Source organism: Prionailurus bengalensis, chromosome D1 (genome assembly GCF_016509475.1).
Source record: "Prionailurus bengalensis isolate Pbe53 chromosome D1, Fcat_Pben_1.1_paternal_pri, whole genome shotgun sequence".
NCBI classification, from domain to species: domain Eukaryota; kingdom Metazoa; phylum Chordata; class Mammalia; order Carnivora; family Felidae; genus Prionailurus; species Prionailurus bengalensis.
In genome coordinates this window covers 115540865-115563553 of record NC_057346.1, presented here as the reverse complement: position 1 = coordinate 115563553, position 22689 = coordinate 115540865, and the positions used below count along the sequence as shown (strand labels likewise).

The window sequence follows — 22689 nt, the reverse complement described above, 5'->3', positions numbered from 1 at the left end:
GAACTTTCCATCTCCCCCGACGCAAGCTCCGTCCCCGTGAAACACGGACCCCGGCCCCTCCCCCAGCCCCGGCGCCCACCGTCCGCTCTCCGTCTCCGGGAACCTGGAGACTCCAGGGGCCTCGTGTGAGGGGATCACACGTGAGCATCACGTCCCCCGGGTCCACCCACACTCCCCCCAGCGATGCTCCCACACCCAGTGCCTCTCCAGGCTAACCCCAGACCTGAGCTCTAGACCTCTAACCCTCCTGCTGCTCCCCTCGCACCTAAACTAGAGGGTGCCCCTGCCCCCCCACCCTTGACCTGCTCGCCCCCCCCCCACCTTCCCGCACAGCCAGCTCTACCAGCAGAGCTCTGCTTGCGGCCTCACCCACTGTCCCTGCCCCTGGGAACAGCGGTGCCCCCCCCCCCCCCCCGGTGTCAGTCTGACATGACACAGGGCCTGGAGAGATCCTGTATTTTTTTTGACATTTATTTATTGATTTTTGAGACAGAGCTGGAGCACCAGCAGGGGAGGGGCAGAGAGAGAGGGAGGCAGAGGATCCCAAGCAGCTCTGAGCTGTCAGCAGAGAGCCCGACGCGGGGCTGGAACCCACAGCCGGGAGATCATGACCTGAGCCAAGTCAGACTCTCAACCGACTGAGCCACCCAGGAGCCCCTAGACAGATCCTTTAAAACCTAAGTCCTGGGGCGCCTGACTGGTTCAGTCGGTGGAGCATGTGACTCTTGATCTTGGGGTCGTGAGTTTGAGCCCCACCTGGGGTGTAGAGATTACCTAAATAAATAAAACTCGAAAATAAATAAAAAGATAAAACCCAAGTCCTACCCCATCCCTCCCCCCCCACCCCCTGCTGCCAATGCCCCGTGCTCCAAGCCCTCCGGGCTCTGACCCAGGTCCCTGTGGAGGGCGGGATGGTCTGCGATGCCCTGCTTGGCTCTCCTCCAGGCCCTGGAGCCTTTGCTCCGAGGCCAGCTTCTCAGCAAGGCCTCCCTGCTGCCCGTCCCCGCTCTGCACAGACCAATGGCCTCTGCCCCACGGGCTTCCTGGTCCCCACACCCAGTCGGCCCGCGCGGCAGATCCGCCGTGCTCCCGCTCAGCGCCCAGAGCGAGCTCAGCTCTTGCTGAAAGAGAGGACTCGGGACACTCTGCGTGAGGCTCCGTTTCACACGCACAGAGGCCTGTTCTGAAGCCGCCGTGGGCAGCCCGGCCCGCGACGCCTGGTATGTGGTTGCGCGTCATTGGCATCCATTCAGCCGCCCCTCTTCTTTCCTGCCACGGGCCCTGGGGCTGTCCTGGTCTGGCCGCAGTCCTGGGGCCCCTCCCACGAATGCCGGGCTGTGTGGGCCGTCCACGGCTTCCAAGGCCTGCGGTGAGGCTGGACCTCCCAGGCCGGCCCCCCGCCCGCCGACCCCGCCTGATCTGTCCCCGGGGCTCCGTACACCAGGCACCTGGGTAGAGGTGCCAGCGAGGCTCCTGGGGGTCCCCTGCAGCCCGAGCGAGACGGCCCTGGGCGTCATCCCTGTCTTCTGCTGCACAGGCCTGCTGGATCAGGGCTTCGGGGTATGCCGGGGAGGGCTGAGCCAGGGCGGGCTGAGGCACAGGGGCCGGGCCCCTGGCCCCCACCCTAGCCCTCCTGGATGGGGCCAGAGCTGGCCAGCAGGCCTCCAGACGTTCCCCCAGACCCCCCAAGCTCCCCTCCTCACCCTCTGCTGCTATAACTCTGAGGCTTGGCTTCACCCCTTCACCCCCCTCCCCCCCTCCGCCAAAACTTACATTTCAAAGTCTGGCCCTTTAAGGCTACTGTCTGGGCTTCTGTCAGAACATCCGTGTGGCAATACAGTGACTTATGGGTCCCTCTGGGTTCTAGCCGCCACCCCCCCCCCCCTTCCTGAAGCACACACACACTGGGATCATGGAGTTGGCAGCAAGGGAGCAAATACACCTTCACCGCCACTGTCCTTGCTCTTGGCCTCCCGCCAGGGGCACCATTGACTTTTCTGGGGCAGGGATCCAGCCGTCGAGGCCCAGCATCGGCTGCCTTTCCGGGGGGATGGCTGGCCCAGAGAGCGGCCCAATTATCTGTGGGAAGGGAGGCCTGAGGTGCCCCTGGGAAGGCGTCCCCTGATGATTGTAAATGTCGGGTGATGATTCCAGGTTTAAAAAAATTTTTTTTTCAACGTTTATTTATTTTTGGGACAGAGAGAGACAGAGCATGAACGGGGGAAGGGCAGAGAGAGGGAGACACAGAATCGGAAACAGGCTCCAGGCTCTGAGCTGTCAGCCCAGAGCCCGACGCGGGGCTCGAACCCACGGACCGCAAGATCGTGACCTGGCCGAAGTCGGATGCTCAACCGACTGCGCCCCCCAGGCGCCCCCCAGGTTTTTAACTGCAAAGTGGGATGACCATATTGAGGACAAAGGTTTACAGACCTACCTTCCTAAATGCGGGCGTGTGGTGAACACAGCAGCAAGGGGTGAGGCCCCCCCCGGGGCTTCCGGAAGGCTGAGGGACGGGCACAGCCCCTTCCGTGCAAGGCTGGAGGAAATAGTCCCGGCCTTCCCTGAGTCAGTGCGATTAGCAGGTGCAAAGTCCACGGACCCTTCCCTCCTCTGCCCTGGCAGTCAGGCAGCCTCTGAGAGTGACTGAGGGCCAGGCCCCTCGGGATGTCCTCCTCTCTTGCTGACCCAGCGCCTCGTTCTGCATCTGCACGAAGGGCCCGTGAGAGCTCCCGCCTCCGGGGAATCGCACCAGGGGTTGGACCCGCACGCACACCCATCTCGTTCTCACCCCGCAGGCAGTAAACCGTGCCCAGCGTCTTGCTGGCCTCGGCCAAGGGAGGGCGAGCGCCAGCACAAGGACAGCCAGGGCGAGGTCTCCACAGGCGAACCAGCCGGTCCTTCCCCCGGAGCCGCAGATCGCCTTCACCCCCGGCCTTCCGCCTCCCAGGCCACAACGCGGGGCACGGGCCCTACACCGCTGCCACACCTTACTGACACGGCACCCGTTTTTCTGCATCTGCGAGACTGTCCCCTCTAGGCCGTCACATTCAGAACCAGCAGGCAGCTGCCAAACAGGGGCTGTTTCTGATGGTTCGTATTTTGTTTTGTTTTGCTGTAATTGTCTTTTTTTTTTTTTTTGGTCTCACTTGATACAGTGAGGGAGATACAGAATCCGAAGTGTTTTGACAAATGTCTCCACTGAGTGTCCTCTGCCCCTTAAAGATCCAGGGCTGAGGTCCTCAGACGCTCACATGCCGGGAAAGCGTCCTCGCTGCCCCACGGCTCCTGGCTCGGTGGGTCTGGGCGGGGAGAGAACGGACATGTTGAGGGTTCCTGGGACCTGTTGCTACTCACCTGCCCACACTCCTAAGCATCTGGGGCGAGTATTTCTATCGCACCAGAAAGCTCCCTTGTGGCCCTTCTGGTCAGCTCCAGCCTCCCCCAGAGGCAGCCCGCCTGTCCGTGAACTTCACACGCCGGAATCCTTGGCATGCGTCCTTCAGTGTCTGGCTCCTTTCAGGCAGCACAGTGCCCCTGAGGGTTGTGCAGGGGCACTGCCGGGCTCACTAGCCCTTCCTGTCGTCGCAGGGTAGCATTTCCCTGCATGGGGCCACCAGCCTGTCCCCTTCTCCGGCTGGTGGATGTTGGGTTGTTTCCAGTTTGGGGCTGGAATAAAACTTCTATGATTATCTGTGTGCAGCTTGTTGCGTGGACGTGTTTTTATCTGAGGAGCAGAAGGCGGGTTCACGTGGTCAGTAGGTGCTGAATTTCATACGAGAAACCACGAAACTCTTCTCCCAACAGTTCATTCGCACCATGGTACATTCCAGAGCTCCACTCCTCCACGGCCTCCCCCGCGCTGGGGATTGCTGGCCTTTGGGTATTTTTGCCATTTGAGTAAGAGATTGGAGATATTTCCCTGTGGTTTTAATTTAATCAGCTTCTTCTGTGGCATGTCTTTCCTATTTTTGTATTTCCATGACGAGTGGAAGGTTCTTTCAACAAAGATTGACCAAGTAGAGAAAAATGACCCCTGACCTCTACCTCATAACATGCACAAAATCAATCCGAGATTCATCAAAGACTAACACGAAAGCCAGGGGCTCCTGGGTGGCTCATTCAGTTGAGCGTGACTTCAGCTCGGGTCACGATCTTGCAGTTTGTGGGTTCAAGCCCTGTGCTGTTCTCTGCACCGACAGTGTGGAGCCTGCTTGGGATTTTATCTTTCTCCCTCTCTCTCTGCCCTCCCCTGCTCATGCGCTCTCTCTCTCTCTCTCTCTCTCTCTCAAAATAAATAAACGTAAAAAAAAAAACAAACTAATATGAAAGTCAAACTAAAACATCTCTAAAAGAAACCATCGGAAAGTGTTTTTGTCACTTGGAAGTAAGCAAAGATATTTTTAGAGAAGATACAAAAAAAGCACTTACCATAAAATTAAAAATTGTCATGTTGAATTTCATTAAAATTTAAAATTTCTCATTAAAAATACTGTGAAGAAAATGAAAAGATAAGCCACAGACTTGGAGGAACACCTACAATACATACACATCTGACAAAAACCTTGGTCCAGAATGAAGAACCACATAGCAATTAAGAGAAAGAGAAGGGCGCCTGGGTGGCTCAGTCGGCTAGGCATCTGACTTCGGCGCTGGTCATGATCTCATGGTTCGTGAGGTCGAGCCCCGCATCGGGCTCTGTGCTGACAGCTCAGAGCCTGGAACCTGCTTCGGATTCTGTGTCTCCCTCTCTCTCTGCCCCTCCCCCACTCACACCCTGTCTCTCTTTCCTTCAAAAATAAATAAACATTAAGAAAAAGAGAGAGAGGGGCGCCTGGGTGGCTCAGTCGGTTAAGCGTCCGACTTCAGCTCAGGTCACGATCTCGTGGTCCGTGAGTTCGAGCCCCGCGTCGGGCTCTCGGCTGATGGCTCGGAGCCTGGAGCCTGCTTCCGATTCTGTGTCTCCCTCTCTCTCTGCCCCTCCCCCGTTCATGCTCTGTCTCTCTCTGTCCCAAAAATAAATAAACATTAAAAAAAAATTAAAAAAAAAAAAAAAGAAAGAAAAAGAGAGAGAGAGAAACAACCTATATAAAACCAGCAGTTATATGCTTCCTGCGACAGATTTCATGGATAGTGCCTTTGGGACACTTTCTGAACTTCATGTTCCTTATCTGGGACAGATTGCCAGAACCAAAGGCAAGGAAGGGCTCTGGATCTGTGCAGGAGAGAATGAATCCACAGGGCCCTAGTCTCCAGCCGGCTCCTTCCCAGGCAATGAGCACGTCTGTCTTGGGAGTGAGGGCCTGGAGGGGGCGCCGGGCCAGGCTGAGGGCGGGAGGTGCATCCCGGACGCCTGCAGCCCCACGAAGACTGGGGGACAGGGACACAGGCCCACTCTAACCGGGGCGGGGCTTCGTCGCCGGGGCGGGGCTTCGTCGCCCGGGCGGGGCTTCGCCCCGCGGCGGAGGCGCCCTCGGCCCCGCCTTCCCGCGCCGCTCTCCGATTGGCCGGCGCGGAGGGGCCCCCGGGGCATTGTGGGCCGCCGCGCTCCGCCGCCGCTTCGCCATGTCGGGCTCCCCCGTAAAGCGGCAGAGGATGGAGAGCGCGCTGGAGCAGCTCAAGCAGTTCACCACCGTGGTGGCCGACACGGGCGACTTCCACGGTGAGGCGCGCTGACTGGCCGTGCTGGGGGCGGGTGTTCGTGGACGCGGAGGGCCGGCGGGGCCCGGGGTGGGGGGGCGGGGGGGGGGCGAGGCGGCCGGGGAATCGGGGTCCTGAGGGGGGGGCGGGCCCGGGATCGGGGGTCCCGAAGCGGGGAGGGCCGGTGCGGGTCGGGGAGGAGGGAGCGCAGGGGCTGAGGGGAGCGGTTGAAGAGCGCAGCAGGCTGGGGTGGGCAGGGGGCCCCCTCCGAGCTGTTGGGAACCCCGGGAGGGCTTTCCGAGGCTTTATGCTGAGGAAGAAATTCAAGGAGGACCTGGAACTGGTTTCCACCTGGACCCCTTGCCCACGAGGTGCAGGTTTATTCGGCACAGGTTGACCTACTGAGCAGGAACTTGAGTCAGTTCTGGGCCCAGAAAGACCAGCTTTTGCAATCTCCTGTTGCACATCTTCCCACCCCGCCGGGGACAGCCGTAGCCGCAGGTGACTGTCAGTGGCAGGGTGTCCCCCTGGGTGGACATCCACAGCCTGGGGCCGCGGCACTGCGTGGGTAAAGCTCAGTGCTCCTAGGAAAGCAAAGGTTGTCCTGCTGTTGAAATTTAGATTTTCCGGAGTTAGACTTGTGCTCACCGGGGAGAACCAGGGAAACACAGATGGGCGGAGGGAAGGGCGATACCGTTAATCCCTAGCGCTCCGTGCCCAGCCTAACAAACAAGATTTTCAGGAAAATTGTGAAACGCTCATGGGATGAGTGTTGTGGGGCACACAATACAGAGTGACTTCCTTTCTTTTCTGCTTTCTCATGGTGGCTTGACAAACAGGCCTTAATTCCTCTTTGGCAACTCTGAGTAAGAGGGTTGTTTATCTAGGAGAGTGAACGCGCACATTTGGCTGCCTTTTTTTTTTTTTTTAATGTTTATTTATTTATTTTTGAGAGAGAGAGAATGTGGAGGAGGCAGAGAGAGTGAGCGACACAAAATCCAAAGCAGGCTCCACAGTGTCAGCCCAGAGCCTGACACGGGGCTGGAACTCACGAACCGTGATATCACCACCTGAGCTGAAATCAAGATTTGGGCACTTACTGAATGAACCTGCTTGGAATTCTCTGTCTCCTCAAGAATAATAAAAAAAAAAAAGAAAGAAATATCTAGGGGTGCCTGGGTGGTTCAGGCAGTTAAGTGTCCAACTTTGGCTCAGGTCATGATCCCGCAGTTTGTGAGTTCAAGCCCCGCGTTGGGCTCTCTGCTGACAGGTTGGAGCCTGGAGCCTGCTTGGGATTCTGGGTCTCCCTCTCTCTCTGCCCCTCCCCTGCTCATGCTCTGTCTCTCTCAAAAGTGAATAAACATTAACAATTAAAACAAAATCTAAACCCAAGTGTTGACATATTTTTTTAATGTTTATTTATTTTTGAGAGAGAGAGAGAGAGCACGAGTGGGGGAAGGGCAGAGAGAGAGGGAGACACAGAATCCAAAGGAGGCCCCAGGCTCCGCGCTGTTAGCACAGAGCCTGATGCGGGGCTCGAACCCACGAACTGTGAGATCATGACCTGAGCTGAAGTCAGATGCTTAACCACTGAGCCACCCAAGTGCCCATCATTTTTTAGTTTTAACAAATGTGCATTAGTTAATAACGTATATCCGTAAACATGACATAGTTGTAAATTGAGTATCCGGTTTTGTGGTCATTTTGTGAAGTGACCTTGGCAGGAGTTGGGGGTGGGGTGGGTCATACACCTCTTCGAAAATACAATCGAAGCCATGGGTGCTCTTTACTGAACAATGCCCCTACCCCCCAGTTTCACATTCGGTTTAAGTTCCCTGGACCCTGAAGCCCACATGTTGACTCAAGATAAGTATTGGTTTTGTTCTTAAGTTTGCTGAAAGTCAGCCTTATCAAGACCTAATTTTATGTAACAAAAGGCACCATTTCAGTGCATTCCTCCGTGAATTTTGACACACCTGCAAAAACACCACCCCAGAGCACTTCTTATTATTTTGAAATATAGACTCCCAGGAAGTTGTGAAATTAGCCCATAGAATCCCATGTATACTCGCCTGCTGTCCGCCAGAGGTGACATTATATGTGACCGTGGGTGTGCTGTTAGAAGCAGGAACTTGGTGCCAGCACGGTGGCAGGCGTGGCTCAGTGTTCCCCAGCTTGAAACCTGAAAGGGGGTGGGGAGCGGCATTGCCCACAGTGAGTGATAACACGCGTAGACTCTTGTGCCCCCGGACAGTTAGAACACAGACGTCCCTTGGGCCCCTGAGAGCTGCCCCCCTTCCCCGTTCCTGGAAGCCCCCAATCTGTTCTCCGTCTCTGTACTCTTGTCATCAAAGGGCACTTTGAAAATGCTACTTTTCAGTCACGCAGTCAGTTTACCGCCCCAGCCAACCCTCCAGAGGTGAGCAGCGTGATGCAGGGGGCGGGGTGGGGGTGGGGGGTGGGCGGTGGGGCTAGTGGCTGTCGGCCGGCCCTGCTCGTCCACACTCTGCCCTGACAGCGTCGGGTCAGTGAGGCTCCGGGTTCCGCCTCCTTGGTCTCTCCTCATTCCTGGCTCGGTTACTAAGAACAAGCTAGGGTGAAAAAAGAAAGGAGAGTGGCACGAAGGCAAGTGGTCGTTGAATGTAACCGCGTGCTGTCACTCGCTGACTTGCCCGCGTGCCTGCTGGCCCCGGTGTGGCGGCAGGAAGTGCCTTTCCAGCTTCTTCCAGCGCCTCCCGGCCTCCCTTGCGCCTCAGCGGTGAACCAGCCCTCACAGGAGCTCATTTCTATTTGATCTCTGGCCTTAATCTTGGTGGTTGTTTTGTTACTGTGCAAACCGCCGCCCCTTGCCCAGCCTTCCGGGACAGGGAAGGAATGTGTGCGAAGTGCGACTCTGTGTCCGTGTCTGGGGGACTCGTGGAGGACTGGGCGGGGGGGGGGGGGGGGAGTGAGCACCCCACCGACTCTCCTGCTCTCCTTGATCTTTTCCCTAGCCATCGATGAGTACAAGCCCCAGGACGCCACCACCAACCCCTCCCTGATCCTGGCCGCGGCACAGATGCCCGCCTACGAGGGGCTGCTGGACGAGGCCATCGCCTACGGCAAGAAGCTGGGCGGGTGAGCTCAGGGTCGCAACCGCATTTTAGTTCTTGAGCCTCTTAGACTCTGGAAGCTGGGTTTTTTGTGTTTGTTTTTATCAACTTTCTCAGAGTGTCATTTACATGGAGGAAACTGCAGCCATAGGACGTGTCCGGTTCAATGAATGTCGTTTACCGGAGCGTGTACCCTCTGTAAACTCCCCAGTTAAGGTGCAGCACCCCGAAAGTCCCTCCCTCCCCTCTTGTGGCGAGTCTCCCGGCCCCGGCGATCAGCGACCTGCCTTCTGTCGTCTTATTATCTCTTAACAGCTTTACTAGAGTAAGACTCGCCAAGCGCACAGCTCCGTGTGTTCTGATAAATGTATTCAGTGGTGCGGCCGTCCCCACAATCCGGTCCTGGAGTACGTGAACCTCCTAGAACGTTCCCTGGTGCCCATCTACCATCTGTCCCTGCTCCTCCCCCTCCACGTACCCCTTCCTGATGTCACTTTAAGTTTTCATCAGGGTGACAGTGCACAGCCGAGGGAGTACCTGGGGGATGCGCGGGTCGGGGCGGCGTGCGGGCGTGATGTGTGCCCTGCCCTCCACCAGGGACGGCCCCCGCCTCAGCCAGCTGCCTGTCCCTTGTCATGCTCTTTCACCTCGTTGTGTCCCCAAGGCCTCGGTGCTTCTGGCATTGGGTGACGAGGTGGTGCTCTTAGCGATCCCTGTGTCCAGCCACCCCCCACGGGTCCTCGCCCACAATGCACGGGGTGGAGATTTTCCCGTGTGCGCTGGGCTGGCGAGGACCCCCGGACGGGGCGCCGTTTTGGAAACCACTGCGCTCCGCACTCGCCTGCCCAGGCCACTGCAAGGGGACGGAGGAGGTTATTTTTGTCAAGTGCCACAAGGTGCAGGGATTCGGTTTGGCACGATGGAAGTTCCGCAGGCAGACGGTAGCGTTGGCATGCCCGAGCTGAGCTCTTAGACACGGTCACGGTGGTGACTGTTATGCTGTGTGTGTTTTACCATAGTTCAGGGGGAAAAGTGTGTGTTTTGTTTTCTTGGGGTTTTCTTGTTTGTTTAAGAAAAGGAAGACGAGGGGCGCCTGGGGGGGTTTAGTCGGTTAAGCATCCGACTCCTGATTTCAGCTCAGGTGGTGATCTCATGGTTCCTGAGATCAAGCCCCGCGTAGGGCTCTGTGCTGACAGTGCGGAGCCTGCTTGAGGTTCTCTCTGTGCCCCTCGCCCCGTTCCTGCTCTCTCTCTTTCTCTCTCTCAAAATACATAAATAAACATTAGAAAAAGGGGGGGAAGATGAGGGAAAGGAATTTGTTTTGTAGAGTCCCGTGCCCTTAAAACTAACAACCTTTTGACCTAATTTTTTCCCTTGAATTTTAGGTCACAGGAGGAACAGATTAAAAATGCCATGGATAAGCTTTTTGTGTTGTTTGGAGCAGAAATATTGAAGAAGGTTCCGGGCCGTGTATCCACAGAAGTGGATGCCAGGTGAGGACTCGGGTGGATGGGCTCGGGGGCCCGTAGGCCCGCGTGGTGCCGCAGCCTCGCTCAGTGAGGAGCGCGGGGCGGTGCCCCCTGTGCGGCGACTGGCGTCCAGCCTGTGTCCTGCGTAGGCCCCTGGAGGGGTGTGAGGCTGGTCCTTCTCGGTGGGTGTCGTGAGGCGAGGCCGCTCCTTGTTGTCCTAGGTTGTCCTTCGACAAGGACGCCATGGTGGCCCGTGCCAGGCGCCTCATCGAGCTCTACCAGGAGGCCGGGATCAGCAAGGACCAGGTCCTTATAAAGCTGTCGTCCACCTGGGAAGGGATTCAGGCCGGAAAGTAAGTACCCCTGCGAGGGGAATTCTGCAGGAGGTTCCGGGGTGGGCGCCGCGTGGGGGGCCCTCCTCCCGGTGGCGGGGTGCGGGGTGGCCGCGTCCAGAGAGGCGCGAGGCCTCCGCGAGGCCCCAGGCTCCCGTCCTCCCGCCGGCACCACCTGTAAAGAGCCGACCGGTTGTTGTCCCAGGTGTGCTGAGCTGCCCCGAGCGGTCCCTGCCCGGAGGCCACCGACACCTGAGCCTCCGTGCCAGCGAGGGCGTCTCTTGCACGATGGGGCGTGGGTTTTCTGGGCCCCTTAACACCTGCGGCCACTCACCCGCTTTCTGTCTCTCTGGCTTTGCCTGTTCCGCGTGTCTCACGTCAACAGAATCACAGAACACGTGACCTTTTGTGTCTGGCTTCCCTCACGTGGCAGGTGTTCGAGGTTCACCCAAGTGGCAGCGTGTGTCCGGGCTGTGTCCCTGTTAAGGCTAATGCTCCCTTGTATCTACACCGCATTTTGTGTGTCCTCCTTTGGGGCCGTCACGGGTGATGCTGCCTTGAACGTCCATGTCCAGGTTTGGGCACGTGGCGTACGTCTTGGGGACACGCTCGTGGGGGTAGGGTTGCCACGTCGTGCTGCCCCTCAGCACCGTCCCGGCCGTGTCCCACTGGCTGTGCCGTCTGCGGCCACAGTTTTTTCTCCTTTACTTTGATACTTGTCATTTCTGTCAGCAGTGTTTGGAAAATCTTTTGAGAACCCTAGATATTGTTCTTGACCCCGAGTCAGTTGGTCCCGCTCACCACATCCCTTTCCCGAGCCCTCCGCGGCTCGTTGCTCCCGCAAGTGTCCCGAGTCCTTGGGCCGCACGGCCAGGCCGGAAAGAAAGTGCCATTAACACGGACACGTACAGGCAGCTGCACCTCCCGGGGTCCTGGCCACCGCCTCCGACACTCACTCGTGCAGACTGAGATCCGGGTCAGGATGGGGCTGAGATGTGTCCCAGCCACTTCTGTTTTGGTTTGTTTTAATGTTTTTATTTATTCTTGAGACAGAGACAGAGCACAAGCGGGGGAGGGGCAGAGGGAGAGAGAGAGGGAGACACAGAATCCGAAGCAGGCTCCAGGCTGTCAGCATAGAGCCCGACGTGGGGCTCGAACCCACAAACCACGAGATCATCACCTGGGCCAGTCAGACCCGGAACCGACCGAGCTAGCGAGGTGCCCCGTGTCCGAGCCGCTTCTGAGGCCACATCCACATGGTGCCACGAGGCTGCAAACCTCCCCGAGCAGCACGGTCAGCACGTGGGCGCCTGGGCTAAGCAAGCAGAGCCCGGGGCCGTGCCCGATGGCACGTGGCTCGCCGCACGCAAGGCTGGGCGGCGCCCATGCGCAGTCCTCGTGGTCGCTGGAAACTTGCTGTGCAGACGGAGCCCCGTCCAGATCAGACCAGAGTCCTCTTGAGGATTAGCTGCGTCGACTGTGTCCTTCGCTGCCAAATCTGGCTTGTTTCTTCTGCACTCTGTCTTTCACCATCTCAGTGTTAGATGGAACAGAGTCCTGTCCTTCGTGAGTCCTCTGCTCAGGGACTGTTTCCCCACAGTGTCTGTCTCCTGTCTCACACTTTGATAAAGCCACCTTCCCAGAGCGCCCCACCGGCCGCTTCCGAAAACGCCTCCACTTAGCCAGTCAGGTCGGACCCGCGCAGCTGCCGGGTCATCGAGGTGGTGGTCATAGGAGGGCCTGGCCTCGAGCGCGGCACCTCCCGTGGGCCGGCCTGAGCTGCGGGTGCCCACGCCGGGAACACGTATGGCTGTGCCACACACGAGACGTGGTAGAGGCTGGCCGCCCAGTCCTCGCTCTCCGCAGCCATACTTCTCGAACGCTGCCATGGAGGCCACTTGGAAGCTGTCCCTTGGGGTAGAAATGTGCCTAGAGGGGCCTGAGCACAGGCTCGGCCGTCCCAGCTCACTCCGCAGCGCATGGCAGAGTGGGCATTGCCCTATCTCGGGTCAACCCCAGCACGTCCTGGTGGGTGGTGACGCAGGGAGGCTGCAGGATGCGGGGAGGGGGTGGGGGACAGAGGGCGGGACGGTACCGTGGTCAGGTGAGTCCGCGGTGTCCGGCCCCGGCCAGCTCTGGGAGGTGGCGTGGGACTGGGGTCCCAGGTGCAGATGTGCGTGTCTGGGCCGGAGAGGCCCACTGTCTCCCAGGGGGCCTGTCTTGCCTTTTCTCTCTGTTTTGAAATGTGGGTTCGACGAAAATCCCAGTCACCCATCACCCACTGGCCAGGGAGAGCCCGGGTGACTGTGGCAGATGTGGGTGCCGTGGGGGGGAGGGGGGGCCACCCCGATCCCGCCTGTCCCCTGAGTGAATCGCGAGCCTCTTTCCAGGTCACACGGGGTCCCGCGCGGGTTCCCGGGGCCCCCCGGCCTGGCTCACCCCGCCCTGTCCCCTCAGGGAGCTGGAAGAGCAGCACGGCATCCACTGCAACATGACGCTGCTCTTCTCCTTTGCCCAGGCCGTGGCCTGCGCCGAGGCGGGGGTGACGCTCATCTCCCCCTTCGTGGGGCGCATCCTCGACTGGCATGTGGCCAACACAGACAAGAAGGCCTACGAGCCCCTGGAGGACCCCGGTGAGGGGCGCGGCGGGGCGCAGGGTCGGGGGGGTGGCGGCTCTGGGCGGCGCTGTCGGCGGGGAGGCCACTCAGGAACCCGGTGTGTGTCACCGCAGGAGTGAAGAGCGTCACCAAGATCTACAACTACTACAAGAAGTTTGGCTACAAGACCATCGTCATGGGCGCCTCCTTCCGCAACACCGGCGAGATCAAGGCGCTGGCGGGCTGTGACTTCCTCACCATCTCGCCCAAGCTGCTGGGGGAGCTGCTCAAGGACAACAGCAAGCTGGCACCCATGCTGTCGGCCAAGGCGGGTAAGGCCGTCTCACCCTGGTCACCGCGGGGCGGGTGCAGCCCAGGGGCAAGGACCGCGTCCCACCTGTGTCTGGAGCCCAAGGGCCCGGGGCCTGGAGGGGCACGGGGTGGGGGGCGGTGCAGAAGGCCCTGGGTGATGCCCGTGCTCCCAGCCCAGGCGAGCGACCTGGAGAAGGTGCACCTGGATGAGAAGGCCTTCCGCTGGCTGCACAACGAAGACCAGATGGCCGTGGAGAAGCTCTCAGACGGCATCCGCAAGTTTGCTGCCGACGCCGTGAAGCTGGAGCGCGTGCTGATGGTGAGCGCCCCAGGGCTCGAGTCGGGCAGGGCTGGGACCTCCCCTGGGGACTCGGGGGTGTCGGCTCCTCTGGCAACCTGGGCAGGCGGACTCTGGCGCAGCCCCGGTCCCAAAGGCCTTTCCTGGCACCTGGCACACTTTTCCGTCTCCCTCCCTAGGAACGCATGTTCGGCGCAGAGAACGGAAAGTAGCCCGGTGCCTGAGGCCGGAGGTGCCTGAGGCCGGAGCACGGATCTGCACCACCTGAGGGGGCGAGTGATAGGCCTGGCGATGAATTGTGCATTTTTTACCGGTTGGAGCCCGGATGGATCCTAGATTCTGTGTAAAATTTTGCCTAACTCATTAAAGCAATCACTTTTCTTGTGCTCCGTTCCTGACTCGCCGCAGCCCCTCCCCCCGGCACCGCTGCCCCCGCCTTTGGCTACAACCAAGGCTACAACCGGAGTCCAGCTGGGGTGATGCAGTTGCAGGCCCTCACCTGGGCCTGGAGCCTGTGCTGAGTGTGGCTGGAGCCAGGGGGCGGGAGCACCCAGGGGCATCCCTGCTGCTTTGGTTCCCGTGTGGGTGCCACCCGGGGGGACGGTTGGGTATGTGCTGGCTGTTACCTCCAAGCCCTGAGTGCCCAGTGTGGCGTGGCCTCAAATGGACACGTCCACTGGCGCAACACCTACTACACCGGGAAGGGCTTGTTGGGGGCAGTGACGGGGGCCCCCGGGGTAGCCCCTCTGTCCCACCAGAAGAGGCACGGGAGGCTGGGCGAGGCTGCCCAGAAGAGGTCACGTTAGGGTCACAGGCTACCCATCTGCCCTCCAGGTAGGGAGGGTTCCGGCTGACCATTCCGGGTCTGTGCAGGTGAAGACAGGGGTCAGGGACAGCCCTGGGTCCCACTAAGGGCCAGCAGGGAGGCCAGTGCCCCCTTCTCCCTGGGAGCGCCACCAAGTGCACAATGCTGTCCCCCACAGCTTTCTAGAGATGCCCGGGCCCCCCCAACTTTCTGCTGGGGCCAGAGCATCAGGGCATGGTGTTGGTTCCAGAATGGCCACCTTGCCAAGGGTGGGGTTCTGGGCACAGGGCCCACGGTGGGCTGCATCACCTCAGGTACACGAGCCTGGCCCCAGCTGGCCCAGCCTCTGCTGAGAACCACCTCAGGGTGTGCAGGGAGCAGGCAGGTCACAGCAGGGGGGGCTGCTGGGTGTCTGACTGGCGGCTTTGTACCTGAGGCTCATCGAGGTCTCGGCTGACAGGCAGGCTGGGGCCAGGCCTTCCCCTCCAAGCTGGCTGCACCCTAGGACTTGGAATCTGCCCCCAATCCCGACCCCGGGCATCGGGTCTGTGTGACTGGGTACGATCAACATGCATCGAGCCCACCCACTCACCCACACGTATGGGCTGGTGACATTAGTACTTAGACCCTGCAGACCACGGAGCTCCGAAACACTGCCCCCACCCTGAAAGGTTTCCTGTTCCTTCGCCCCAGCCTCCCACCCACAAACAACGGTACTTTGGGTTTTCTAGGTAGTTTGGGTAATAGGCTCGCACACGTGGCCCTTGACATCTGGCTCCTTTGCATGATGTTCTCAGGGTCCAGTCTGGAGGATGTTCTCAGAGCTTCGTTGCTCTACCACCTGGACGTTAGTATCGCCTGGTAGTGAGAATGCTTGGGTTGGGGCGCCTGAGGAGCTCTGCTGGTTAAGCATCCAACTCTTGGTTTCCGCCCAGATCATGATCCCACGGTCCATGGGTTCAAGCCCCGTGCCAGGCGCTGTGCTGATGGCATGGAACCTGCTTAGAGCCTGTCTCCCTCTTTCTCTGCACCTTCCCCATTCGCACTCACTCTCAAAATAAACAAAAAAAAATACACGGGTCATGGAAACTACAATTTGTTTTACGTTTGTTATTGTGACTAATGCTGCTACAGACGCTTACGCGTTGTTCCCGTAGATCATTTCCTGCAGGCGGACGTCAGGGTCTGTTTTAAAGCCCTAGGCATGTGGGGGCATCTCAGAGCAGCAGACTGCCCACACCCACACCCTGCCCCTTCCGGGGGGGGGTGCCCGCATTTCTAGAAGCCTGGAGGCACCCCCAGCCCCACACCCTGACCTGGCAAAGCCAGGGCCGAGCCACAGTGGCTGCCCAGGAAGCGGCTGTGTGGGGCGCTCGGCAGGGCCCGCCGCACCTTGATCTGACACTCAGAAGCAAAACCATCACCAGCTCTCTGTAGATGGTACAGATGACACCCACGAGGCGTGATCTTTAAGAAACCTGCGGTGATCCGTGCAGGCAGAGTAGGACCAAGGCCCCTGGGTGCAGGTGGCCAGCCCGCAGTGGGCACAGAGCAGGGCGACAGCGGTGTCAGGAGCTCCTGGTACAGTGCTCCCAGCAAACACCCGAAGCGGACGGGGTGTGGGAGCATCTCAGAGTGGTCTGCGGCACTGGAAGGAGCGGCCTGAGACCCAGGGATGCCTTGCTTCCTTGCTCCTCCTCTGTTCCAAGGGGCTGGGTGCAGAGCTGGGCCCAGATGGGGAGGGGCCGGCGGAAGGTGGGACCCACAAGAAGGCCCGGGCGGCTCCTGGAGGTCCCACCGTGGGCCGCAGCCTGGGCCAGGCACCCCGAGGAGACCACAGGGTGATCCGGACGCACCGGGAAGGGGCCTCCCCAGCAAAGGCCTGCGGGGTCCTGGATGGTGCGGACCGACCGCCACCCCAGACCCAGGCCAGCCACACGCAAGGCCTCCCGCCTGGTAGGGCCTGTGCCGCTGTCACCTCTACTTCACAAGCAGAGGTGCGGCTGCAAGCCTGGAGGCCACCCGGCAGCAGCGCTGTGGGCCAGCAGCACCGCTCTGAAGACACACGAGCACGTTTCCCTCAGGAGCGTGGTGACACCTGCCCCTGGGTCCACCCTGGCCTGGCGCAGTGCCGCCATCACAATGCGAAACCACACACCAGGCAAGGACTACAGTTAGGGCGGCTCCTTCAGCACCCGCCGGTCCGGGGGCGTTCTGGGGGCCGGGAGCTAGCACAGCCCCCCAACACCCACAGCGGTGGGGGCAGCAGTCCAGGCACCGTCACCACACAAAATGGGATCCCGGTGCCCTGGCGAGGCTCAGTCTGGGCGGACAGGGACAGGCAAGGGCAAGAGACCCAGTGCCCAGGAAGACCAGGGGGCGCCGAGACCCCACACCAGGACCCCCGCGGCTGACTCAGACCCACTCTGCGCGTTACGCTCACTTGGAATTCTCAGAGACCACCTATCGGCCCTCAGCTCTCCCTCTGCTCCAAAGAAAACGCCCCTCAGGGCTCAGTCCCGGAGGCCCCCAACAATCCCACAGGGTCAGGCAGGGGCCGGGAAAGTCGCTCTCAGGGGCGGTCGCGGAGGCAGGGTCCCCGGAGGCCTGAGGTGGCAGCGTCCACTGGCAGGCCGGCTGGCTCCGCGGGAAGCCATGTCACTTCCTGCAGGACAGGTCAGGTCAGGGGTCAGGCTCCGGCAAAGGGCCTGCCAGGAGCCAGGAGCCAGAAGCCCGCACCCCCCCACCCCACGGCCCCTCACCGGCTGCCGCACAGGAAGAGCAGATTCTGCACAGCCGGGACGGTGGAGCTGGCGTTCTGGCCCGTGACGAGGTGGCGGTCCAGCACCACGTGCACAGCATCAGGCTCGCTGGCTGCAGGGGCCCCAAGAGCGTGGGCCTCAGGCAGTGCCCGCGCCGGGCTCGCCCCCCTCTCCCCTCGCAGGGGCCTGGGGAGGACTTGGCCTGGGCCTCCCCCAGGGCTCAGCCGCAGCCGCGGCCCCCACCCAGCTCACCACTGAAGTTGGCGCCCGCGTCCTTCACGAAGTCCTCCACGATGAGGGGCAGGCGGGCAAAGCCAGGCGCCCTGACGAGCTCGTACACAGAGGGCTGCGGGGGGAGGGGGTTCCCACCCCGGGGTCAGGAAGGTCCAAATCAAGCAGGGACCCCGGGGCTGGGGCTGTGCGCCGCTGCTCCAGGGGGTCCGCCCTCCCGCCGCAGGTGCTCAGACAACAAAACCATCGGGCGCCCCTCCACGGCCCCAGGGCGCAGGAGCCAGTGAAGGAGCTGGGCTGGGCGAGCAGCCTCAGGGCTGAGCCCCTCGGTAGCAACGGGCAGAGTCCAGGGACAGGGTCGTGGGTACAGCCGCCCCAGGGTCGCAGGGGCACACAGTGAGATGCCCCTGCGGCTCTCCCCCCTCCCAACCTCGGCCACACCACTGGCCAGGCCGGTCCCATGCAGACCCAAGTGGTCGGGCCGCAGTCCTCAAGGTCTGGACCCTCCCTCCAGCCTCCTGTCTGACCAGGCCCTCTCCCTCACTCCTGGACATGAAAGGTGCCGTGCACTTGACAAGGACAAAAGCAAGGTCTTGACCTGACCCCTGCTCCTTCCCCGGCATCCCAAAGTCACCCCCCCACACCCCCCCCCCCACACACACACACACACGCGCACACACACACACACACACACACATACACACACACACTAAGAGCCCCACCCTGTGCTCCCCTCCCCTGTCCAGAGCCTGTGCCTGTGCCCTGGGGCCATCCTGGAGGGGCAGCAGGGGAGGGGTGAGGAGGGGCAAGCAAGCAGCACCACTGCCTGGGGCTGGAAACCCATGATCCTGGGCTGGGCACATGACTGTCACCCTTGCCAGAGGACAGTCCCCGTGCCTCCAAGCACGTATGCGGGCCTCTGAAGCCTTCTACGGCTTGGGACCTGGGACCCTCCCTTGCACCGCACTCACCCCCGTGACGCTGTAGCCCTGGAACACCCACGACCGGTCCTCGTTGGTGGCGCAGCAGAGGGCGGCGACGCCGTGACCAACAGCACAGATGGGCTCTGGAAGCAGGGGCGGGGCCTGAGGTCGACACCCGCCGGGGCCCCTGCCCCTCTCCCCACATCTCCCAGCTCAGAGCTCCCTCCACCGATGGGGCGCGACGGGCCCAGTGACCAAACTGCAGGGGGGGAGCTGGAGCGCATTCCCACGGTGGCAGCGGCGGCCGGGAATGACCACTCTCTGTCCAGACCACACTGGACACAGGCGGCCCTGTTCCCGCTGACAAAGGTCGCTGTGTGGAGCCCTGGGTTTCTGTCTGTTGGTCCCTAATGAGCATCCTGTCCCCATCCCTGTCAGGTCTGGGCAGCGTGCCACATCTCCACAGAACAGCCTTTCTCCTGGCCCTGCTGGCCTCCAGCCCTGAACCCCGTGACGAACAAAGCCGGCAGGTCGCCCACCCGCCTCAGAGCGAGTTGGGGGAAACAGCCACCAGCCCCCACGGAGGCCAGGAAGAGGTCACACACAGGGGGAGCGACCGAGGGGCACATGGTGGGGGGCACAGGGAGGGGCGCCCCAACGCGTGTGTGTGCACCTGTGCGTGCAAGCACGTGCGCCCTCGATGGTCAGTCAGAGGCTCTCTGCGTCTGCCCCGTCTGCCCCCCCAAACCATCCCCACTGGCCTCTCCCGGCCGTTGGTGCCGCCCCACGCACATCCCCAGTCCCAGGGGTCACCTACTGCTCTCTGAGCGGAAGTGCTGGAGGATGCGGGCGAGGGACCCACTGCTGGCCAGGTCGGCCAGGGCCCCGGGACAGCTGGGAATCAGGAGGGCGTGGTACCGGGCACCTGGGGGGAGACCACGGCAGTTCGGTCACAGACAGCGAGGACGCGGGCGGCTCGGTCACGGCGCTCCGCGGCAAGTGCGTCAGAAACAGAAGCAAGGGAGCACTCTGGAGGCCACGAACCCCCCCCCCCGGGATCCCACACCTCGAGCCCCCAAGGTTCTGGCCCCCGGGGCCCCTCACCATCAATGGACTCCAGCTTGGCGGGGCTCGCGTAGGCCTTGAGGCGGAAATCCTGCACCCAGCGGGCGTTGCTCTCGTTAACGTCCACGAAGTCTATGGTCCTCCCCTGCAGGAGCACCGAGAGGCAGACACCCCACTGTCGGTTCACAGGGACTTCAGAGGCTGACGAGAGCTCGGGGACAAAGGCACCGACAGCCCAGCCCCTCACCCCTCCTCGCCGCACCCCCCAGCCACCCCTTGCTGGCCCTCGTCTCCCACCTATAAGGTGGCAGCAACTGTCCCACTGGGGACAACAGAAACATGCCAAGTGACAGACACTTGAGGCATCGCTGTGACCCCTAAAGCCCACGCCAGAGAAAACTGGAGAACTGGTGAAGGTCCATATCACCCTCGCGCACGTGCGCAGGCGCTGACCTACGACAAAAGGTCTCCCGCACCACAGTGGGGCCAGAGCTTGACGATGCCACCAAGGTCCGAGTCCTCAGCCCGGCCACCTCTCTCGGGGTCACGTCAACCCGAGGCTCCCTGCTCCTCCCTGAGACCAACAGCACTCCCCCGGCCTCAGCCCCAAAAAGGTAGGGAGCCCGTCCGTGCGTCTGGCTGGACTCACCCCAGGGGTGGCCACCTGCAGGTTGAAGGCGGCGCCAGCCAACGTGAAGCAGTGCAGGAAGGACTGGGCGGACACACCTGCAAGGTGAACGCGGCTCTAAAAAGGCCACGAGGCTCTGGGGGCAGCACGAGGGGCAGCAGGGCACACACTCCCAGCTCCAGCCTGGAGTCCTCTCCTGGTCCCCCACCCCAATGGAGGACCCCCTCTCACAGCCCCAGCCCACAGGCCCCGCCCCCAAAGGACAGGCTCTCTCCCTGGCCTGACTACTAAAGGCCTTTCCAGAAGACAAACCCAAGTGCAAACCCAAGGGCATCGACTGAGCCCACCCCCCACTCCCCCTACATTCAGCCAGGGAGAGGCAACACTGAGCAAGCCCTATGTCCTGGGGGGTGGGCAAGGGTCAGCAGGACCCTCTCACTAAAGGACACGTGGCCTCTGCTCACCAGGCTCCCGGACCCTCCCATCCCCAGTGCTGCTCACAGCCCTCTTCTGTCCACGTCTGGCCCACAAGATTCCTGGCTGCTGGGGCTGGAGCTATCTGCTTCTAAACGGGATTGGTGTGCACCCTTCCACCTTTACCCCAATCCCCGACCCCACCCCCAAACCTCTTCTCCATCTTTATTCGTCCTTTTGTACTAATACGTATCGAGCAGAGTGCACGCGCTGAGCAAAGACAGTACCCACAAATCGTCCCCCAGACTTTGCCTGATGGTGCTCTCAGTTCCTTGAACACTGCTTCACCCCAGGACCTCCTCAAGGGACTCTGGCCGGAACCCTCATCCTGCCTACAGTGCCTCGTGGCCTGGTCAGAGCTGTGTCCCCACCCCACGTCCTCAACATCCCTTCCGCACCGCACCGCCAAGCTGGCCCAACGCCTCCTCACCCTCATCCACTCCGCAGCCACCTTTGGTTGTACCCCCCAACCTGCCTCTCCAGGACCGACCCCTTCCCCGTGTCTCCTCCCACCCTCAGTGTGGGCACAGCGCTCAGGGCCCCTGGGGCTCAGCACACAGTGACTCCACGACCTGCAATCCTCTCCCTCACCCTCTTGCGCCGCCAGAATACAAGGAGACCAGGCTCCAGAGCCAGACCCCAGGTCCCAACCCTGGGTCGCCACCTCCCCCACCACGTGACCAAGGGCTCATCACTTCCCTCCGACAAAGGAAGCACAGATGCTCAGGACAGTCAGCTGCCTCCCCGCCCGTCGGTTCGTTCCTTCCCTGCTGGTCCTGAGCGAGAATCTGCACGGAATCGCAGACCCACCAGCCCCGCTGTCCTGCTCGAGCCCCACGCCGGCCCCTCCTGGTGCCTTCACCACCTGGCGGGTCTGAGGGTTCTCTGCCCCCGCACATTTCCGTTCCCCAGAACCAAACTTCCCCAACCCCTCACCCTCCTGGGTGTGCGCAGGGCCAGCCAGCAGACAGGTGGGCACAGGCTCATGACCCACCTGCTCCGAAAGGCCCCGGTCCCCAGGCCTGCCGCCTCCCCACCCGGCCCCTCAGAAACCCCCCGCCCCTCCCCACACTGAGGCCTGCCCGCCCCCGAGGCGGCACCTGCGGGCGCCAGCCCGAGACCCGCTCTCTTCCCACAGAAACGCCGGGGCGCGGGGCCCCCCGGCGGTCAGCCAGCGCCCCCGCGCCCGGGACACTGGCGACGCTCCCTCTCCACGGCGGGTCTTCCACCTGCCTCCCCGCCCGCGCCGCTGGACGCCCGCCCGCCCTCGCGAGCCTCACCCTCGGCGGCGCCGCTGGCCACCAGCAGGCAGGCGGGCCGGCTCTGCAGCCGCTCGGACGCCATGGGCTCGGCCGGGGCCGGTGCGGCCTGCGCGTGCGTGAAGTGTACGTGCGTGTGCGCGCGCGGGCCGGGATCGCCGGTCACGTGTCGCGGCGCTTCGCTGCGGGGCCAATGCGGCGCCAGGGTCACGCGCCGTGCCCCCTCCCTCCAGGCCCCGCCCCCCAGCGCGCGTCAGGGGCGGAGTCCGCCCCGTGCGACTGCGCCTTGGGCCCGAGACCTCTCCAGCTCCGTGAGCGGGGCGGAGGGCGTCCGGGGGGCTCAGACCTTGGCCCCAGAGCGCGGGCTGACTTCCCGGCGGGACCCCTCAGCGGCCCTGAGCACACCCCTGGCCCGGCCCCTGGACACAGTCAGGAACACGGTGCCTCCCTCGTCCCTTGGGGCAGGAGCGGGAACCGGGAGAGAAGGCCCCTGCCCGTGGACGGAGGTCTGCGCCCCGTGGACGTGGGTCCCTCCCTGTGGACGAAGACCCCTCCCTGTACATCACGGTCTCTCCTCGTTGATGGAGGTCCCTCCCTGTAGGCGAAGGTTCCCCCCACCCCCCAGCGGACCAGGGTCCCTTCCCGTGGATGATGGTCGCTGCCTCGTGGATTTGGACATTTAATACTTGATCACTGAGACTGAAGACATAACGTGGAATGCCAGGGGCAAAGCGCCCTGCCCAGTGGGGCTCATGTCTTGGGGGTGAGGGCTGGGATATGGATTCATAGAAGGTGACATTCGTTT

The 22689-nt window shown here is 61.6% G+C and overlaps 2 protein-coding genes and 1 long non-coding RNA gene across 5 annotated transcripts; 2 read left to right on the top strand and 1 right to left on the bottom strand.

The window, feature by feature from the left end:
* The first annotated feature begins 922 nt into the window (after window positions 1-922).
* On the top strand, window positions 923-3704 carry LOC122482862. Its single transcript, XR_006297233.1, has 2 exons — window positions 923-1220; window positions 2796-3704. It is a non-coding gene; the product is annotated as an uncharacterized LOC122482862 (long non-coding RNA).
* A 1810-nt stretch (window positions 3705-5514) lies between these two features.
* TALDO1 (transaldolase 1) lies at window positions 5515-14123 on the top strand. 2 transcript variants are annotated; one of them, XM_043582102.1, is made up of 8 exons: window positions 5515-5659; window positions 8631-8754; window positions 10115-10222; window positions 10420-10551; window positions 12988-13163; window positions 13262-13459; window positions 13613-13758; window positions 13917-14123. In XM_043582102.1, the coding sequence occupies exons 1-8, from the start codon at window positions 5563-5565 to the stop codon at window positions 13947-13949; spliced, it is 1014 nt and encodes a 337-aa protein (XP_043438037.1). In that variant the 5' UTR covers window positions 5515-5562; the 3' UTR covers window positions 13950-14123. The 2 variants fall into 2 exon arrangements, with proteins under 2 accessions (XP_043438037.1, XP_043438036.1); XM_043582101.1 differs by having other exon boundaries at window positions 5517-5659; window positions 13262-13758.
* A 1502-nt stretch (window positions 14124-15625) lies between these two features.
* On the bottom strand, window positions 15626-22040 carry GATD1 (glutamine amidotransferase class 1 domain containing 1). 2 transcript variants are annotated; one of them, XM_043582103.1, is made up of 8 exons: window positions 21906-22040; window positions 20173-20249; window positions 19563-19668; window positions 19276-19383; window positions 18507-18601; window positions 17557-17650; window positions 17305-17416; window positions 15626-17207 (listed from the first exon to the last, which is right to left on the bottom strand). In XM_043582103.1, the coding sequence occupies exons 1-8, from the start codon at window positions 21967-21969 to the stop codon at window positions 17201-17203; spliced, it is 663 nt and encodes a 220-aa protein (XP_043438038.1). In that variant the 5' UTR covers window positions 21970-22040; the 3' UTR covers window positions 15626-17200. The 2 variants fall into 2 exon arrangements, with proteins under 2 accessions (XP_043438038.1, XP_043438039.1); XM_043582104.1 differs by lacking the exon at window positions 15626-17207 and having other exon boundaries at window positions 17301-17416; window positions 21906-22033.
* Window positions 22041-22689: the final 649 nt, after the last annotated feature.

Excerpts from the sequence above, each read along its gene's own strand:
- TALDO1 (XM_043582101.1), top strand. The coding sequence starts at position 5,563 with ATGTCGGGCTCCCCCGTAAAGCGGCAGAGGATGGAGAGCGCGCTGGAG. Across the intron at positions 5,660-8,630 it reads CGACACGGGCGACTTCCACG|CCATCGATGAGTACAAGCCC; the intron begins GTGAGGCGCGCT and ends TCTTTTCCCTAG. Across the intron at positions 13,759-13,916 it reads AGCTGGAGCGCGTGCTGATG|GAACGCATGTTCGGCGCAGA; the intron begins GTGAGCGCCCCA and ends CTCCCTCCCTAG.
- GATD1 (XM_043582103.1), bottom strand. The coding sequence starts at position 21,969 with ATGGCGTCCGAGCGGCTGCAGAGCCGGCCCGCCTGCCTGCTGGTGGCC. Across the intron at positions 18,602-19,275 it reads GCACTTCCGCTCAGAGAGCA|AGCCCATCTGTGCTGTTGGT; the intron begins GTAGGTGACCCC and ends CCCTGCTTCCAG. Across the intron at positions 17,417-17,556 it reads CGCGGGCGCCAACTTCAGTG|CCAGCGAGCCTGATGCTGTG; the intron begins GTGAGCTGGGTG and ends GGGCCCCTGCAG.